This window comes from Asparagus officinalis, chromosome 4 (genome assembly GCF_001876935.1).
Source record: "Asparagus officinalis chromosome 4, Aspof.V1, whole genome shotgun sequence".
Lineage (NCBI taxonomy): Eukaryota > Viridiplantae > Streptophyta > Magnoliopsida > Asparagales > Asparagaceae > Asparagus > Asparagus officinalis.
In genome coordinates, this window is record NC_033797.1 from 128,367,243 (window position 1) to 128,386,054 (window position 18,812).

At 37.1% G+C, this 18,812-nt stretch overlaps 1 protein-coding gene across 1 annotated transcript in view; it reads right to left on the minus strand.

The window, feature by feature from the left end:
* Positions 1 to 17,239, minus strand: part of LOC109838331 (protein-ribulosamine 3-kinase, chloroplastic) — a 50,078-nt gene extending 32,839 nt beyond the window's left edge. The window contains exons 1-2 of the mRNA XM_020406781.1: positions 17,103 to 17,239; positions 16,859 to 17,012 (exon numbers count right to left, since the gene is read on the minus strand). Of these exons, the coding sequence (XP_020262370.1) occupies positions 16,859 to 17,012; positions 17,103 to 17,229 (281 nt within the window). The 5' untranslated portion in view covers positions 17,230 to 17,239. The remainder of the gene's footprint in view (positions 1 to 16,858; positions 17,013 to 17,102) is intronic.

Genomic DNA, 18,812 nt, shown 5'->3' on the forward strand with positions numbered 1-18,812 from the left:
GTCATCGAACTTGGTTTGATAAGTTCAGCAAGTTTATTTCTAGTGTTGGTTTCCAACGCTGTCAGTCTGATCACTCTGTCTTTCTTCGACGCACAACGACTGGTTTGGTTATTTTAGTCGTATATGTTGATGATATTCTACTGTCTGAGAGTGACTCTGTTGCCTTAGCAGAGACTAAGGAGTATCTAAACCGTCATTTTATCACTAAGGACATGGGAAAGCCAAAGTATATTTTTTGGATTGAAGTTGCATATCAAAGGCATGTCCTGTTGTTCCAAATGAAGTATGTGCTAGATTTACTAGAAGAAGCAGGTCTCTTTGGATGCAAACCTGCAAGCGCTCTAATGGAGGCAAATATTGATTTGTGACGTGATGATACCTTTCTACTAGATGATGTTGGACGATACAGGAGACTGATTAGGAAGCTAATATATTTAACAGTTATCAGACCTGATATTACCTTTACAGTAGGTGCACTGAGCAGGTTTATGCACAAACCTAGAGAGGTTTATTAGACAGTAGCTATGAAGATTTTGGCATATGTCAAGAGTTGTCCTGGTAAGGGATTGCTATATAAAAAACATGGGCATACTCACATTTCTGCTTTCTCTGATGCTGGCTACGCAGGAAACATGGGAGATCGAAAGTCAAACTCAGGATTCTGTACTTTTGTTGGAGGTAATCATGTGACTTGGAGAAACAAAAAACAAGATGTAGTATCACGGTCTAGTGCAGAGGCCAAATATAGAGCAATAGCTCACACTGCTTGTGAGATGGTGTGGCTATGAAAGTTTATGACAGAACTTGGTTTTGTTCAGCCTGGACCCATGCCAATGCATTGTGATAACCAGTCTACCATTTACATTGCACAGAATCCTGTGTTTCATGAGAGGACAAAACATATTGAAGTTGACTGTAATTTTGTCAAAGATGCTTGGGAGAAGAAGATAGTATCTCTCATATTCACTCCATCCTCACAGCAACTTGCTGATATTCTTATCAATGCTACTTCTTCAAAGGTGTTCTTTACTATATGTGACAAGCTGGACATGGTGGATATCTATGCTCCAGCTTGAGGGGTAGTGTTAAATTAAGTCTATTGGGTATTGGGTTAATGGGCTGTGATCCGTTAATCTTAACCGTATTTGTATGGCTATATATATCTCTCTTATTATCTTAATGAATAATAATTAGGGTTTTGATCTCTTTCTACAGAAGATTTTATTATATGGGGGTCTACCGACGGTGTTTTGGCAAGTTTTCAGAGATAGACTGTCAGTGGCCGGTTTAAAGTTTCCTGTGCATATAAGGACCTGATACCTCACTTTGTAGCTCAATGGTCTCATACTGTTTGGAGTTCACTTAACACCCATAAGCACCCTGTAGTTCTTTGGCTAACCATGAAGCAGAGGCTGCTTCCTTTTGACAGAGACTCCGCGGATTTGGTTTGATTCATAACAATTCTTGTGTGCTTTGTGAAGCTGCCAAAGAGAATCACAATAACGTCTTTTTTCGAATGCACTTATTCTGCTGAAGTTTAGAATCATATTATATGCAGGATGTGTTATAAATGGAAGAGTTGTAATAGGCTACAGCTTATTGAGTGGTTTAACTTGAAAGGAAATTCATATATGACGAAAGTCAAGAAGGTTGGCCTATCTGCTACAGTTCACTTTGGATCAAGTGCAACTGGAGGGTGTACAGAGATGTTAAATACAATGTTGAGATGCTCATTAGAAAAAATCAAACATGCTGTCCTTGTCAACTTACTACATAACCTCATTCCAATCGAACACAAGAACTGATTTGAGCCATTATAACAGATTAGTAGTTAAATGGCTGTAAGTGTATTTGTTTATTAACTCAAGATTACCTGATGTAATGTTATGCTCTAGTATTTCCCCATGGTGGATGAATAAAAATTGTTCATTTACTAAAGAAAAAAATTAAAATCATAATTTGTAACTTTAAACTGCACTATTTTGATTTTTATAAAGGGTCAAAGAAGTGATATGATTGAAGTTATTTGAACAATGAGGGACAACAGCGAAGCTTGCATACAGGTAATTCACAATCTACGAAAGTGTCCAGTCTAACTATAGAGACAGCTATCAACAGAACTTAAAACAAGAAAAAGAGTGATGTATCCAACCCAAAAATTTTGGGGAAAGTCTTTCTTGTACTATTATAGGACATGGACCTCTTTAATTTAAGTCTTCTAACCATTAGAACAGAAATCCGAAGTTATGGTGAAGGTTGAGGGTTATATTTTTATATTCTAACATGCCCTCGCAGGTTGAGTGCCCTTTTAATGGGCTGAAACCTAGACTCACGCAGAGGTATCAGTTTTTTAGAAAATCCACTTTAAATTCGTGGTTGGTGGGTGTTGAACCTATGTTGCTCTGATACTGATGTAGGACATATAACGATCAAATTCATGGAGAAGTAGGACCTTTACGAGTCAAACACGGATATAGATGAATTATTGATTGGCCGCATAAAAACAACTATATCTCCCAATTCGAAAGGTAAATTCTAACATATTATATATGAAAATCGCTTATCTCTACGAGACGGAGTCAATCAGCTTGGCAGAATCCTACAATTCCATCAGTAACACTCATTTTGACAAGAATTCAGAAATAATTTACCTTTAGTTTATTTTTAGTAATAAAGTCAATTTAGATTAGGAAACAAAATCAATTTTGATTTAATTAGGACCGATTTATTTCCTTTATTATAGAGAGTCTTTTAGGTAGTTTTAAATTGTTTCTTTCTTTTAGGAATTCTGTTCTTATTAGGAGTAAGCTCTGTTTTTCTATTTAAGAAGAATGATTGTAAACCTCATGAATTAGATCACTTTTATCAATAAATTTCTCTTTTATATTACTTCGTGGATTCGAGGTTGTCTCTTCGTGGATTCGAGGTTGTCTCTTTGTGGTTTCAAATATTATTCTTTGTGGATTTAGAGAACACCTCTTGGTGGATTCCGATGTTTCTTACTTGCGTATTACATTAATTGGTATCAGAACTTTATTTCTCTAATCCGATGGCAGGCGAGGAAGACCTTATTACCCTAACTTATATTAACATTCGTATAGACTGGCTTGCGTTGGTAGTGGAACTCTAAACCATGGATGAGTTTGAGATCATGTTGATGACCGTCAAAGACGTGATCAAACTCCACATGAAGAATTCAGCAACAATATTGATGAGTATGAAGCCCTGCGCCGAAATCATGGTCGTAGAGACTACTCAAGACGGGATATCTATGATACTAAAGATATGAGGATTGATTTACCATCTTTTAATGGGAAACTAGATATAGAAGATTTTCTTGATTGGATTGATGAGATGGAGAGATTTTTTGGGTGCTTGGGAATCGCAGAAGATCAGAAGGTTGAACGAGTAGCCTACCGACTAAAGGGTAAAGTAGCTTTTTGGTGGCAAACATTATGCGAAGATCGATCCCGTCAACAAAGCAAAAAAAATCCAATCATGGGCAAAGATGAAGGAATTGTTGGAAGCTCATTTTCTTTCTATATATTAGTATGTATTCAATCGACATCCTAGTTCACACTCTGACTATGGTCATTGAAAGATTAAGCAGCCCCAATTTGATCTTGAGTAAAACCCTCGAGTTGGGAAGAGCATTGAAATAGCAACAAAGAAAGAAGAATCACCTCCTGAGCACAATATCTTCCGGACGAGATGCACAGTAATGCAGAAAATTTGTGATGTTATCATAGACAGTTATAGTAACAAGAATCTTGTCACTCGGTGTATGGTGAATAAGTTAAGTTTGAAGGCAAAGAAACACCTACCTCCTTACAAGGTCAGCTGAATTCGCAAAGGCAATGATGTGCAGAATAATAAGATATGTCGGGTACCTTTTTCTATTGGTCGCAACTATGTTGATGAGTTGCTATGTGATGTGGTCGAGATGAATATCTGTTATATGCTTTTAGGTAGGTTATAGCAGTTAGATGTTAGTGCCACTCACAAGAGCAAAGACAATGCTCGTATATTCAAGAAGGATGGATGCCGAATTGCCAACATGTCTCTTCCAGAAAAGGATTCATTCATGATAGAGACTACTAAGAAGAAGAAAATTTTAGTGGTAGACAACAAGATTTAGCTAAAAACTTGAAGCAATCTAAGGAGGTCTATGTCTTAGTTGTAACTAGAAAAGGAGAACTTGTCCCTGCTAAAATTCCTCATAAGGTGCAAACACTCGTTATGCATGAGATTCATGATGCTGATGGTGATATGTTTGAGAAGATAGATATCATGCGTGATATTCCCAAAGAGGTTGTGGGCGATATTGCACATATTAATGTTGTCCCGATGAAGAAAAAAGATAAAATAGAGAGTGAGGTAATTGATAATATGTGTGAATTGATTAGTGGAGGGTCCAAAACAAAGAAGATGAAGTGCGAGGGAAATTCTTCTTTTAAAATAAAGAGCGTCAACGATTTTGACAAGATTGAGATGAAAGTTCAGGCACAAGAATATGAAAAGCAATAAGGAAAATACTTAGAGGAATTTTTCAAGTCATCTGTAGATTCTCATGCCATCAGTCACATTAAAATAATATGGAAAAGATTCATTTAAAAGTTTAATTCAGAAGAAATCCTAACTGAGAAGGTAAAAGAACAGATTCTAACATTGTGGAAATCTTTGATTTACTACATGATTAGTTGAAATCCGTGATTTACTACCTGATTACTAGGAATTAGTTGTCAAGATTCTGTTTAGTTTGTTTCCTAGAATAAAGAGATTCGGGTATTGATTACCTGGATCTTCTATCTGTTATTCCAATCTTTTAGTTTCCAGATTTTGAGGAAAAGCTTAACTTCTTCCTCTCTTTAAATAGCTATGTAATCCTTTTCAGAGAAGAATGAGAAAAATACAATTTCATTCTCAATTTTCCACATGGTATTAGAGCAGTCTCTGAAACTATCCAACAAAATTTTCGGATGACCAAATACGACATGACAACAGAAAAACAATCCTCCTCTTCATTCGAAGTCACTTCAGGTGATGAACTCCCTATCACCAGCACTCATGCCGTTGCAGATGGTGTTTCTCTTCCTATTACAGGACACAAATTAAATGGGAACAATTACCTTCAGTGGTCACAGCCCGTCATGATGTACATCTGTGGGAAGGGAAAGGATGAATATCTCACCGGTGAAGTCATTCCTCCACAAGCAGGAGATCCCAGATTTAAACTCTGGAAAAAAGAGAACAATATGGTCATGTCATGGCTGGTTAATTCCATGACCAACGAGATAGGCGAAAATTTCTTGCTCTATAGCACGGCTCATGAAATAGGGGACGCTGCACAAGAGTTTTACTCAAGCAAAGAAAACACATCAACAATATTCGAGATAGAAAGCAGACTCCATGATCTTCGACAAAAAGATTTATCTGTCACGCAATTCTACAACACTCTTACTCGACACTGGCAACAATTAGATGTCTTTGAAGATCACAAATGGGGCTGCGCTGATGATGCTAAGAAGTTCAGAGAGATCGTCGAAAAGAAAAGAATTTTTAAGTTCTTAATGGGACTTAACAAGAACTTGGATGAGGTTCGTGGAAGAATACTAGGCACGAAACCTCTACCTAACATTCGAGAAGTCTTCTCCGAGGTGCGTAGAGAAGAAAGCAGGAAGAAAGTGATGATGGGAGAATCTCACACTGCTCCCGTCACAGATAACTCTTCTGCACTTGTTGCACGAGGAGTCCATAACAACAACAATAACATTCGACCGAAGAAGGGAAGACCATGGTGTGATCACTGTCGAAAACCAGGTCATACTCGTGAGACATGCTGGAAAATACACGGAAAACCGGTGGATTGGAAAGCCTTCAAGACCTGCTCCTGACAAAGAAATCCGTGGGAACCATGTTATCATTGAAGAAGGACATTCTATTTCCACAGAATCCAACCTCTTTAGCAAGGAACAACTTGAAGCACTTCGAAAGATGTTCTCACAACAAACATCTACCCAAAGTATTATAGGAACTGGGTCTTTAGCACACAAAGGTAATTACTTGAGTGCTCTTATAGTTAATTCAAAAAACAAAAGTCCATGGATTGTAGATTCCGGTGCATCAGATCACATGATGGGAGACATCTTATTTTTTCATCATTACAATCCATGCCGAGAGGATCTTATGGTAAAAATAGCTGATGGGTCTCTTTCTAAAGTGGCTGGAACAGGTTCTATCATTCTCTCATAGGACCTATCATTAACATCAGTACTTCATGTTCCCAATCTTGACTGCAATCTTTTGTCAGTGAGTAAACTCACCCAAGACCTTAACTGCATTACTAAATTCTTCCCAAATATGTGTGAATTTCAAGGTTTGGATTCGGGGAGGACGATTGGCAGTGCTACGATGTGCTCAGGACTATATCTTCTCAAAAGTGATGAACCTCCTATAAGACAAACTCACAATGCAGGATGTGTTGAGTCCAAAGGTCAAAGTCAGACAAATAAAAGCTTAATTTTTGTTGAGAATTTTAATAAAAATAGTGCAATCATGTTATGGCACTATCGTCTAGGTCATCCTAATTTTTTGTATCTCCAAAAATTATTTCCATCTTTATTTATAAATAAAGATCCAAAATTGTTCCAATGTGAAGTATGTCAGTTCGCAAAGCATGCTCGTAATTCTTATCACATTCAACCATACAAAGCATCTCATCCTTTTTCCTTGATTCATAGTGATGTATAGGGACCTTCTAGGATTAAAAATGTTACTGGCACAAGGTGGTTTGTGTCCTTCGTTGATGATCACTCTAGAATCACTTGGTTATTCCTCATGAAAGAAAAATCTGAAGTTGGTCAAATTTTTAGAAAATTCAACACTATGGTTCAGACACAATTCCAAACAAAAATACAAGTGTTGAAAACCGATAATGCAAAAGAATATTTTGAAACAATTCTGGGTGAGTATCTTGGGAGCCAGGGCATTGTACATCAAAGTTCTTGTGTTAATACACCACAACAAAATGGGGTGGCAGAAAGAAAAAACAGACACATCCTTGAAGTTGCTCGTTCTCTTAGGGCCTGTTTGGATTTGTAGGGAGTGAAGAGAAGTTAAGGGAAACTGAGAGAAGGGAAGGGAAAGGAAGGGAAGGGAGTTCCCTTCCCCTTGGTTACACCCCAATTTGGGGGGTAACAAATTTTATACTATTAGAGGGTGAACCAAAAGGAACTAGGGTGAATTAACTTCACCTCCTAAGTGTTCCCAAACAAGGTGAATGGAAGTGAATGGTTCCCCTAACTTCCCTTCACCCTCATTCCCCTCAATCCAAACAAGCCCTTATGTTCACCACTTATGTTCCAAATTTTTTTTGGGGTGAGGCAATCCTAACAGCTGCTTACTTGATAAACAGAATGCCTTCTCGAGTCTTGAAGTTTCAAACACCTTATCATGTCCTCCTTCAATCCTTCCCGAGTACTCATATTTTGTCTACTCTTCCCTTGAAGGTATTTGGTTGTTCTGTGTTTGTCCATATACATGCCCAATACCGTAGCAAACTTGATCCAAAGGCTCTCAAATGCATATTTGTAGGGTACTCTTCACATCAGAAAGGGTATAAATGTTACTCTCCAGTCACTCAAAAATTCTACAACTCTATGGATGTTACATTCTTTGAACATCAACCCTTCTATTCCAAAACTAATATTTAGGGGGAGAACTTTACTCATAAATATCAGGAATATCAGCTTTGGGACGTTGATGCCTTAAGAGTTGTCTTATGGTCATGATACTCTTCCAACTGAGTCACCTCAACCATTCCAAACAAGTATGGATCAAAATCCTAGTTCAAGACTTGATATCCCACCCGAGCCTGACACTCCAAAAGAGCAAAATCCTCAGTGTTCAATTCCCACACAACCTGCAGACATTAGTGAGTTACGTGTCTATACAAGGAGGAACAAAACTCGAGATGATAAAAGACTGCAGACAACCGATCACGATCATGAGTCCATCCTAATTCCATAACCTCAAAATTCACCAGGTAATACGAGTGACACTACTCCTTGCAATCTGCCTAATGAAGATCTCGATGGACCTATCACCCTAAGAAAAGGCACTCGCTTGTGTACTAATCATCCCATTTGTAATTTTATCTCATATGGGAGATTGTTACCCAGTAACTGTGCTTTTGTTAGGAACCTTGACAGTACTCAGATTCCCAGTTCGATTAGCGATGCTCTTTGCATTCCAGAATGGAAGGATGCTATTTGGGAAGAAATCCGAGCTCTTGAAAAGAATGGGACATGGGTGATATCTGAGTTGCCACAAGGAAAACGCCCTATAGGTTGTAAATGGATCTTCACTATCAAACATAACTCAGATGGGAGTGTAAATCGATTTAAAGCTCGTCTAGTGGCTATAGGGTTCACACAATCCTATGGGATCGATTACCAGGAGACTTTTGCGCCTGTAGCTAAACTCAATATTGTTCGGGGTTTGCTCTCATTAGCTTCCAATCTTGACTAGCCCCTCTATCAGCTAGATGTAAAGAATACGTTCCTTAATGGTGATCTTGAAGAAGAAGTATACATGACGATTCCTCCTGGCTTTGACACTCCAGCTAACACCAACAAAGTCTGCAAGCTCAGAAAGTCTTTGTATGGACTTAAACAATCACCAAGAGGATGGTTTGACAGATTTACCAAAGCAGTAAAGAAGGTTGGATATAATCAGTGCCAGACAGACCACACCATGTTTGTCAAACAATCATCTTCAGGTAAAAAGACAATATTTATCGTGTATGTTGATGACATTATTCTAACTGGGGATCATGATGAAGAAATCCTAAAACTCAAAAACTTTCTAGCTAAAGAGTTTGACTTTGAGATCAAAGATTTAGACAACCTCAAATACTTCCTCGGCATGGAAGTAGCTCGGTCTAAGAAAGGTATTTCTGTTTCCCAACGAAAGTATGTGCTTGATCTCTTGAAAGAAACAGGAATGCTTGGATGCAGATCAGTTGACACTCTCATGGACTCCACTACAAAATTGGGTAGCAAAGGTAGTTGTCATCCTGTTGACAAAGGCAGATACCAAAGATTAGTCGGGAAGCTCATCTCTTTCTCACATACCAGACCAGATATCAGTTTTGCTGTAAGTATTGTGAGCCAATTCATGAATTGTCCAACAGAGGAGCACATGGAAACAGTGTACAGGATTCTGAGATATTTGAAGATAACACCGGGTCGGTGTCAAGGTTTATTCTTCCAAAAGATAACAAACAAGGAAGTTGGAATATTTACTGACGCAGATTGGGCAGGATCTGTGATTGATAGACGGTCTACCTCAGGATACTGCACCTATGTCTGGGGGAATTTGGTCACTTGGCAAAGCAAAAAACAATCAGTTGTATCACGAAGCAGTGCAGAAGCAGAATTCCGAGCCCTTGCACACGGCATTTGTGAGGGAATTTGGTTGAAAAGAGTGCTTTATGAACTTGGAATTCATGTCTCAGGATCTATGAAAGTGTTTTGTGACAATCAGTCAGCAATCAGAATAGCTAAGAATTCAGTTCATCATGATAGAACGAAGCACGTGGAGATCGATCGACACTTTGTTAAAGAGAAGATAGAAAACAATACAATATCACTTATCTATGTCCCAACCAATCAACAGACAGCAGACATTCTAACTAAAGCCTTGCCAAGAAAGACGTTCGAGGATCTGATTTCCAAGCTAGGTTTACTCAATATCTACAACCTAGCTTGAGGGGAGTGTGAAAATCTGTGATTTACTGCATGATTAGTTGAAATCCGTGATTTACTACCTGATTACTAGGAATTAGTTGTCAAGATTTTGTTTAGTTTGTTTCCTAGAATAAAAAGATTCGGGTATTGATTACCCAGATCTTCTATCTGTTATCCCAATCTTTTAGTTTCCAGATTTTGAGGAAAGGCTTAACTTCTTCCTCTCTTTAAATAGCTAAGTAATCCTTTTCAGAGAAGAATGAGAAAAATACAATTTCATTCTTAATTTTCCACAAACATAATATATATGAAAATTCATGGAGAAATGGGACCTTCACGAGTCAAATGTGAATATAGATGAATTATTAACTACAGAGAGACAATCATATTTCTCAATTCGGAACACAGATTCTAACATATTATATATAAAAATCGTCTATCTCTATGAGACGGAGTCAATCAGCTTAGCGGAATCCCAAAATCCCATCAGTAACACCCGTTTTGATAGAATTTTAGAAATAATTTGTCTTTAGTTTATTTTTAGTAATAAAGCTAGAGTCAATCTAGATTAGAAAATAAAATCAATTTTGATTTAATTGGACTAATTTGTTTCCTTTTAGAGAGTCTTTAGGTAGTTTTAAATTGTTTCTTTCTTAATTCTGTTCTTATTAGGAGTAGGCTTTGTTTTTCTATTTAAAAAGAAGGATTGTAAACCTCATGAATTAGATCACTTTTATCAATAAATTTCTCTTTTATATTACTTCGTGGATTAAAACTTGTCTTTTTGTGAATTCAAATATTGTTCTTTGTGGATTCAGAGAACACCCCTTAGTAGATTCCAAGGTTTTTTACTTTCGCGCTGTATTACCATCTCAAATTAAGTCCTCTAATCATTACATCAAAACTCCAAAGCTATATTAAGGGTTGAGGATTATATTTTTATATTCTAACTGAAGCCATTATAAACAGCTAGATCTCCTTTTGAATTAGGAAGACCATTCTTTACACTTTGAGGAAATTTCCTCCTTTGGAAAGGTATTGATCTCGCCCCAAACAAAATAAAAAAAATAAAAATAAAAATAAAACACCACTGGGTACCGCAAAGATTTCTATGACCCAATACATAGTGATTTCCATGCTTTAAGACAGAATGGTGGAGAAAACCATGCATCAACTAGTTGCAAAGTGAATATAGGAGGCTGTATACTTAATATAGGACAGATCTTTCAGAATAAGGGAACAACAGATTCCCTCCTAATCGAGCTGTTGGTTATCCACTAAATTCCGGATAGCATTTTAGCATCTGAATAGATGATAGATCATCTATCCGAGATGAAAATTGGAGGCTTTAAGACTAATGGGGAGAGCTTCTCTCAAAGCTTAAGTACGCCCTATAAGCCAAATTAGATGGTGGGCCATCCTCAGGGGTATCCACACGGTTTATCTCACCCAAATATTATTTAGATGTCTTTTGGACTTTGACCGTTATGAAACCATTATATACATGGATTGGAAATATTCAAAACACAAGCTTCATACACACATCAATCTTATTTAAGTATCAAGATGCATGCTGCGGTTCCGATTGGAATATTCTATAGTGTAGGTGAATAAATAGATGCATGTAAGGTAAGATATTTACCCTTATATATTATGTATGACTAAGTGTACATACTCTTTTCTCCATATCGTTGAATACTACATTTTTGGGTTAGGAGAATGCAATAACCCACTAGCTTTAGACAATATATTCATACTAGTAACGTATCCTCTCATTATAAGCATCAGTCAAGCATATTGATAAATATTCATTATATCAAAAAAAATGCATGCTTTGGTCATTTTGAGATCAAAACTAAGCAGGAAGTTGTATTTACAACCAACAACCTAAAATCTTCACACATATGGCTTGTACTTTCCATTTGGTTCAGCATAATTCTATCTCCTATAAGATTGTCAAGAATAGATTTGCAAAAATTCTTACGCTTCTTGTAATGATAATTATGAACATCAATGGATATTTGCAACTTTAATGGATTTTCATAAAGGTTGTGCAAACTAGCATGAATTTTTCAACTTTACCATTGAACTTCCATAGATCTAAAAATTATAGTAAAGTTTAAAGTTTAAACTTCATAAACTTTCCAGTTTTATATAACTTCATAATTGCATTAAAGGCCGACATTAAGTATTATTAATTTCTACTTAAACTTTCCTATAAGACACTATATCTAAACATATGATGTTGTTCAAAGCAAAAAACTTTATCGATATATAAGGTACGTATTCACCAACTACAAGATAAGAAGGAACGGAAAAATTCTCGAGATGTTCACGATAGTTTAAGTTTGATTTTCACGAAAGTTTATTAGGAAAATTAAGAAAGTTTCTGGTGATTTTAGTGTAAGAGATGTCTTTTTAATCTGTAACCGTTGGAAGTGAGTTTACATGGGAGAACAGGACAACTGAGAAATATTTCTACACATAAATCATCAGAAATCCCGACGGGACTATTTAAATTTGACAACGCGGCACACTAGGATATTTGAATGTTCTATAGACAATGAAAGAAAAGGAATACCTCTGTAAACAAGATCATCTCTGAAAACATTATAATGCCCAATATAGGGGAATAATTAGGAGCATTAGAGAGGGGGTGAAGTAATTAATAAGTTATTCAAAGTTGGAGAAGCAGGAAATAAGACTCTTTTGCACAATGAGCTAGTCTTATTAAATTTACTTTTCATTTACTTTAGTCTATAAACACTATTTTTCAACTTCAACAACCAAAGTAACTACTAGATCTCTCGTTACTGAAGTGTACTCAATTTGCAAGCAGAGAGACCTCCCACCTACCCTCTCACCAACTCACCCAATCAAGGTAAAAGATAGACTTATACTATTTTACCCCCCAAATTACACTAGTCGTAATCGCAAGCTTTTTTTTGTTGGAGAACTAAGGAGAAGATATCAACACAACACAACGAGGGAAATATTAATCAATGTAGAAAACACCCGTTTTGAAACCCGTTATAACTCGTTTCAACACCTACTAGAGCCAAATGTTATTAAACTCAAACAGAAAACCATGTTGCATTTAATGCAAAAACAACTCTGATAAATGCATCTTATCAGTGTTATGTTAAGCTTTATTTAATGTTTGTTAAATTGAGTTAAATTGGTGATCAGATTTGGACATATAACAATATCTCCATCGTCCAAATCAGCATCATGCTAACCTAAATAAGTTTCCAATCAAATCTCTGACCTATTTTCATTCGCATGAAAACCCTAGTGATCCACCGCCCGCATCTCCAGCGCCTCTCCTATCTCACCCCCCTCCTCTACCACCTCTTATCATGCCTTTGACGAAGAAGAAAACCTCTTGATTCTTTTCTACCTCTCACACCTTCGATGAAGACAAAGCCTCTCACCAACGACAATGCTCCTCTTGACCTCTATCTCTGTCAATGATAAGGATGCTTTCTGGTTCCTCTTTGGCTCTCCCATCTCCTCTCGCCAATGAAAATGACCCTAACCCCATCACCACCTCTGATGCTTCTCTAGCTTCTAAACCCTAACCCCTATCGACGAAGATGAAGTATTCTAAACTCTTAACTCCTTTAACTCTTTCGGCCCTCCCCCATGTTTGAAAATTTTAATGAGTCTAATTATTAAAGTTATTATGAATAGTTTGTCTTTATGAAATGTCTAACTAGTTAATAAATAAAATAACCTATGTTATGTCGTATGTGCTACGCTATATTTCTTTACAAATTTTCCAATTAATCTTTAATAGCAGGCAATATTACATTATGCATTATTATTATTTTCATACCAACATACAACTACAAGACAATCACATAAGCAATTGGACTGTGTAATATAGTACATTTAATAATTAGATAGCCAGTTTCTTCAAGATTAAATAGGAAACATTTCTAAAAAACCTAAAAACGGACATGATCTTGTATGATTTCACCTGATAATTCAAAATATGACTATGATTTTATGAAAAGATGTAGATATCAAGAAATTTTCATTGTGTAATAACAATACACAAGGAATTAATTAGTATTTTGCAAATTCCCTATCCTTTTAGGTATCAACAATTTTCGAGCTTCAAGTGTTTCTCTACACCATAATTACATAGCTCAAAATTGTAAGCTTTTGTAATTGGAGAATTAAGTAGAGGATATCAACACACATAAAAAATTGAAAACAAATCAATAGAAAAGACTGATTGCAATTTGTGTTGGGTGTTGACTCAAACTCTAGGTTGGATCTGAATTTGAAGACTACACCCAATCCTAGCAATTTTCTTGGAGGCAAAGTTGACTTGGTAGGCAAGTCAATGGTGCCTATAAATAATACATCCTATTCTAGAAATTTTTTAGCAAGGAGAAAAAAATTCTTGTAAATCAGCGAATTAACAGAGCGGGTGTCACCGGGCTGTTCAGCAGTGCGCTGTGAAAGGGAAGCAGAGAGCCTTTGTAGTATTTATTCATACAAAAAACTATAATTTGATGGTGATAGTGGATTGGTTTCAATTCTATAGTAGTTTTCGAGATTCTTGAAAGATTAAAAAGTCCCAACAAGTGGTACTAGAGCAGGGTTCAACAATTTTTTGAGATTCAAATGGTGCGATCAGCAAGAGGCATCAAATCCAAGGCTTGAGGTTGATCAGATCACGGGCGTAGATTCGACAGTGGTCAGTGAGTTGTAAGAGTGGCGTTGGAGTCGATAGAGTTGAAGATTGTTGTGAGAAATTAGAATCTGGTCCATCGCTGCAATCGTTAAGGAGAAGAAGAAGGTCGATGATTGCTCACGTGAGGAAAATAAACAAAAGAAAATTCATGTGAACAAAGTCATGTGTGAGGTTATTGTAGGGTCATGTTAATTGAGATACGTGGGGTGAGGAGGATTTGGATTTAATTTATTTTTAAATCTAGATCAACAGTTCAGTTTTGTGTACCAGTAGATCAATGATTTGAGGTAAATTTTGATAATCCAGGAGCCATTTCTAGGGTTTTCAGCATTCAAAGTTCATTTTTGACGTTGATTCTGCCAAATTCAACTTCGACAGTGATTGATTTCAATTTGGCTGTGGTTGGAGAATGATAACATCTTCGAGTCCGAAGTTCGATATTCCGCTATTCAATGACATGATAAATTTTCCATTATAGCAATGTACAATTCAAGATCTTCTGGTGCAATAAGATGTTAATCAAGCTTTGAAGGAGAAGAAGCCTAAAAGGATGCAAGATAGTGAATGGGGTTCCATGCAAAAAAATGCGGTCAACACAATTTGTTTGGCGCTTGCTTCCGAGATCAAGTAGAATGTTATGCAAGAGACCACACCAAGGGGGTTGTGGGACAAGCTTGTAGGATTTATGCGTCGAGATTGATGACCAACTGATTACGTTTAAGGATGGACATTTATTCATTGAGACGGAAGAAAATGCTACTATTTAAGACCACATCAATGCCTTTTATCAGTTAGTTTGCTTACTTATACATATCAATGAGGAGATTAAAGAAGAAGAGCATGTGTTACTCCTATTGTCTTCCCTATTGAAATTGTACAAGCCATTGGTTCAGACTATAATTACGGGAAAATAGACGTTAAAGTTTGATGAAATAACACCACTCCAACGAGAGAACAAGAGAATGATGGTAAAAGAGAGCGCATCTAATGGTGATAAGAGTGTACTAGTTTTTGAAGGTTTTCATCGAGAGAGGAGTAAGGGGAGACGTGACAGTTATCGATGGAGATCAAAATCTCAAGCCTAAGACAACAGCGAAAGGGTGTGCTACTATTGCAAAGAGAAAGGTCATATTTAGTTCAAATATTTCCAAATTCGAGATGATTTGAAGAGCATTAGACAGTTGAATCTTTAAGAAAATGGGGACCAATCAGCTATTGTGTGTGATGAAGAAGTAGGGTTGATAACAAAGAGTACTGGCAATAATGCGAATAACACTTAGGTGTTAGATTCTACAATCTCTGTTCACGTTTGCAATGTAGAATCTATGTTTCATGTTTGCAACAATAAAGAGTATTTTGACATAGTGAAGACAAATGAAGAATTTGGTGACGTGATCGTTAAAAACAATGAGAAGATGAAGGTTGAAGGCGCTGAGGGTGTTCGCCTTAAGTTCACACTAGAAAGATCGAAATTCTTCATCATGTAAGATATGTGCCGTCATGTCGTGCTATTTTAATTTTGTTTGGTGAAAAGGCATCGCATGGGTACAAGTATGTAGATGAAGGAGAGTGGTGCAAAGTGTAAAGATGGTAACTTGATTTTGCGAGAGAGGAAGAATAGCAATCATATTTGCTATTTGCATGGGTGTTCTGTTAATGGTATAAGTGACTCTTCTCAGACTCTTGTCTACAAGAAAGGTGAAGAACAAGAAGAAGAAAGTGAGTTTTTCTAAAGCCACTTGAGGTAATTTGAGATTTTTCGTTGAGAGAGGATATGTTGGTTGGCAACTCAAACTCCAAGTTGGATCCCGATTTGAAGACTAGGCGGAGTCCTAATAGTTTTTTTTTGGAGGATAAGTTGACTTGGTTGGCAAGTCAAGGGTGTCTATAAATAAGACATACTATTCTAGGGTTTTTTAGTATCTTGTAATCAAGAGGTTTAACAGAGGATGTAACCGAGTTCAAGGATATTGTGAGAGGATGTAATCTAGGGTTTCACAGTCACTGTCCATACAAAAAATTGTAATTTGGTGGTGATAAAGGACTGTTTTTTGTCACGTAGTTTTTCTCTATTGAGGGTTTTCCATGCTACATCTTGTGTATGAATGTATTTCATGAGTTTGGTGGTTTTCGAGGTTTTTGCAAGGTCTAAAAATGCCAACACTTTGATACCCTAGAGTTTCACCTTTTTGTTACTTTGGGACCCCAAAGTCTAAACTTTTGCACGAAAAACTCCCAAGTTAGAAGGAATATCCAAAACACGAATGGCAGAAATTTGCATTGAACGTAGCAAACCAACCTCTGTTTAAATATAACGAAATGCACAGCCAAAACAACCCTATCTACAATCGGTATTTCAATTAACCCAAGAGGGGAAAAAAGTTATAATTTTGATCCACACCTGTTGGATTTGACGAAGAAGGAACCAGCATCAGTATCATATCTGCTAGCATAATTGATGCATCCACCTCCAATTGGGCTGATTCTTGTAATTTTAGTAGCTTTTCCCTCGGTAAGAATCCATTCTCGAATTGGATCATCGCTCATAGCTGCCACTGCAATAAATCCAACAGAGAAAGAGTCAGTAAGTTTCTATATATATAAATTATATAATTTGTTAGAGAGAGAAAGAGAGAGAGGCCTACTAATTGAGAAATAATTATGAGGGGTTCTGTGTTTGAAGAGAGAAGGGCGAAGAGGGCAAAGAGAAGGGGATGAGAATGAGAAAGAGGAGCTGAGGAGGAGGAATCCACCGTGACTGTTGAGGACCATCTCTCATTGAAGTCTCACTGCCACAAGTCCTGATGAGTTTAAGACATGGTACAAATTTTCGAAAACACCCGTTTTTAATATTTAAATAGCAAAAACAAACTTTTGGAAAAAAAAAATTTAGCAAAACCGATCCTTTTCTTCATAAAAGGGTCGGTTTTGCTGTTATTTTGATTTAGCGAAGTGTACGGGACTACTAGTCCCGTACACTCCATTTCTGTTATCGTGAGGAAAATAAAAATGAAATGCACAGGAGTACTAGTCTCGTATATTTCGCTAAATCACAACAACTGCAAAACCGACTCTTTTCTTCAAAAAAGGATCGGTTTTGTTAAAAAAATTCAAATGGTTGTTTCTGATATTTAATTATTAAAAGTGGGTGCTTTTAAAATTTTGTCCTAAAACATGTCATCCTCCTCAAAGATGGATGGGCTCATGGAAGGAAAGGGTACCTTGCAGATAACCCCCTCATGTGAGTAGCACTTCACTTAGCACCCGTCGTCTATTTTATTAGCACTTATCACTCTTGAATTTGCATTTTGAGAAAAATAAATTTAAAATAACCCTCTCTATTTTTTGAATTGAGAGATAGTAAAATCAGATAAAATAGTTGAAGGGTGCTAAGTGCTACAAACATATAAATTATGCAGATTATCTGTAAGTTATCTAACAAAAAGTAAAATGTGTATAAGCACTTTGTGGTATCACTGTTTTGAACTTACTACCCTCCTAATTCAAGTTTTGTAAGCCTGAGTGACATTTTTTTAAGTCAATGACTTTATTTGTGAGGAAACATTTTCTCTTTCTTTAGCTATAGTGTCACTATTTTATATTCCGTTAAAATCAGTCTCTGAAGTGATTGAGATTGCTGTTAGGTTCCTTGTTGTCACGAGTTGTTTCAAAATTAATCTCTAAAATCATTAAAGTTCTTATTAGGTCCTCAAATTCTTATGAATAGTTTTGAAGTAATCCCTCCCATCAAAATGGCAGTAGTACAGTATATGCCTTGGGGGACCAAATAGCAAATTCAATAATTTGACGGAATAAATTTCAAAAAATATTAAAGATTTAAAGGTCTGTTATTAGAAATGTACCTACACAAAGCGAATGGAGGGCCTAGTTTAAGGGGTATCATATGGATTCTCTTGTACACAATGATGCAGTTCAATTTAAGTCAAGTATGGTTAAGGGTGGGGGTGTCCAAAAAACCCGCGCCTCGGGCCCCGGGCCAGAACCTGGCCCGGGGCCAGGGAGTCGGCCTGGAAAACTCGGACCAAAACCGGGCCCGGGCCCCGGGTCGGCGCAAAGTCGCCCAGCCCGGAATAGTGCCGGGTCGACGCCGCGGCCGGCCGGGTGGCCCGAGTCCAGGCCCGCGCCTAGGCAACAACGGTCACCTTGGGGGTGACTGTTGGCCGGGCCTGTAGGCATATAAAATTGCTATATTAGGTGCCTTAGGCACAGCTCGACACGAACCGACGAACCAACGAGGGCGACGAACCGCACGCAAGCAACGGGATACATCCATTCGAGCGTGGAATCAAGCCAACAGTTCGGGGAGTCAACGCAGTCAATTCAACCATAGAATG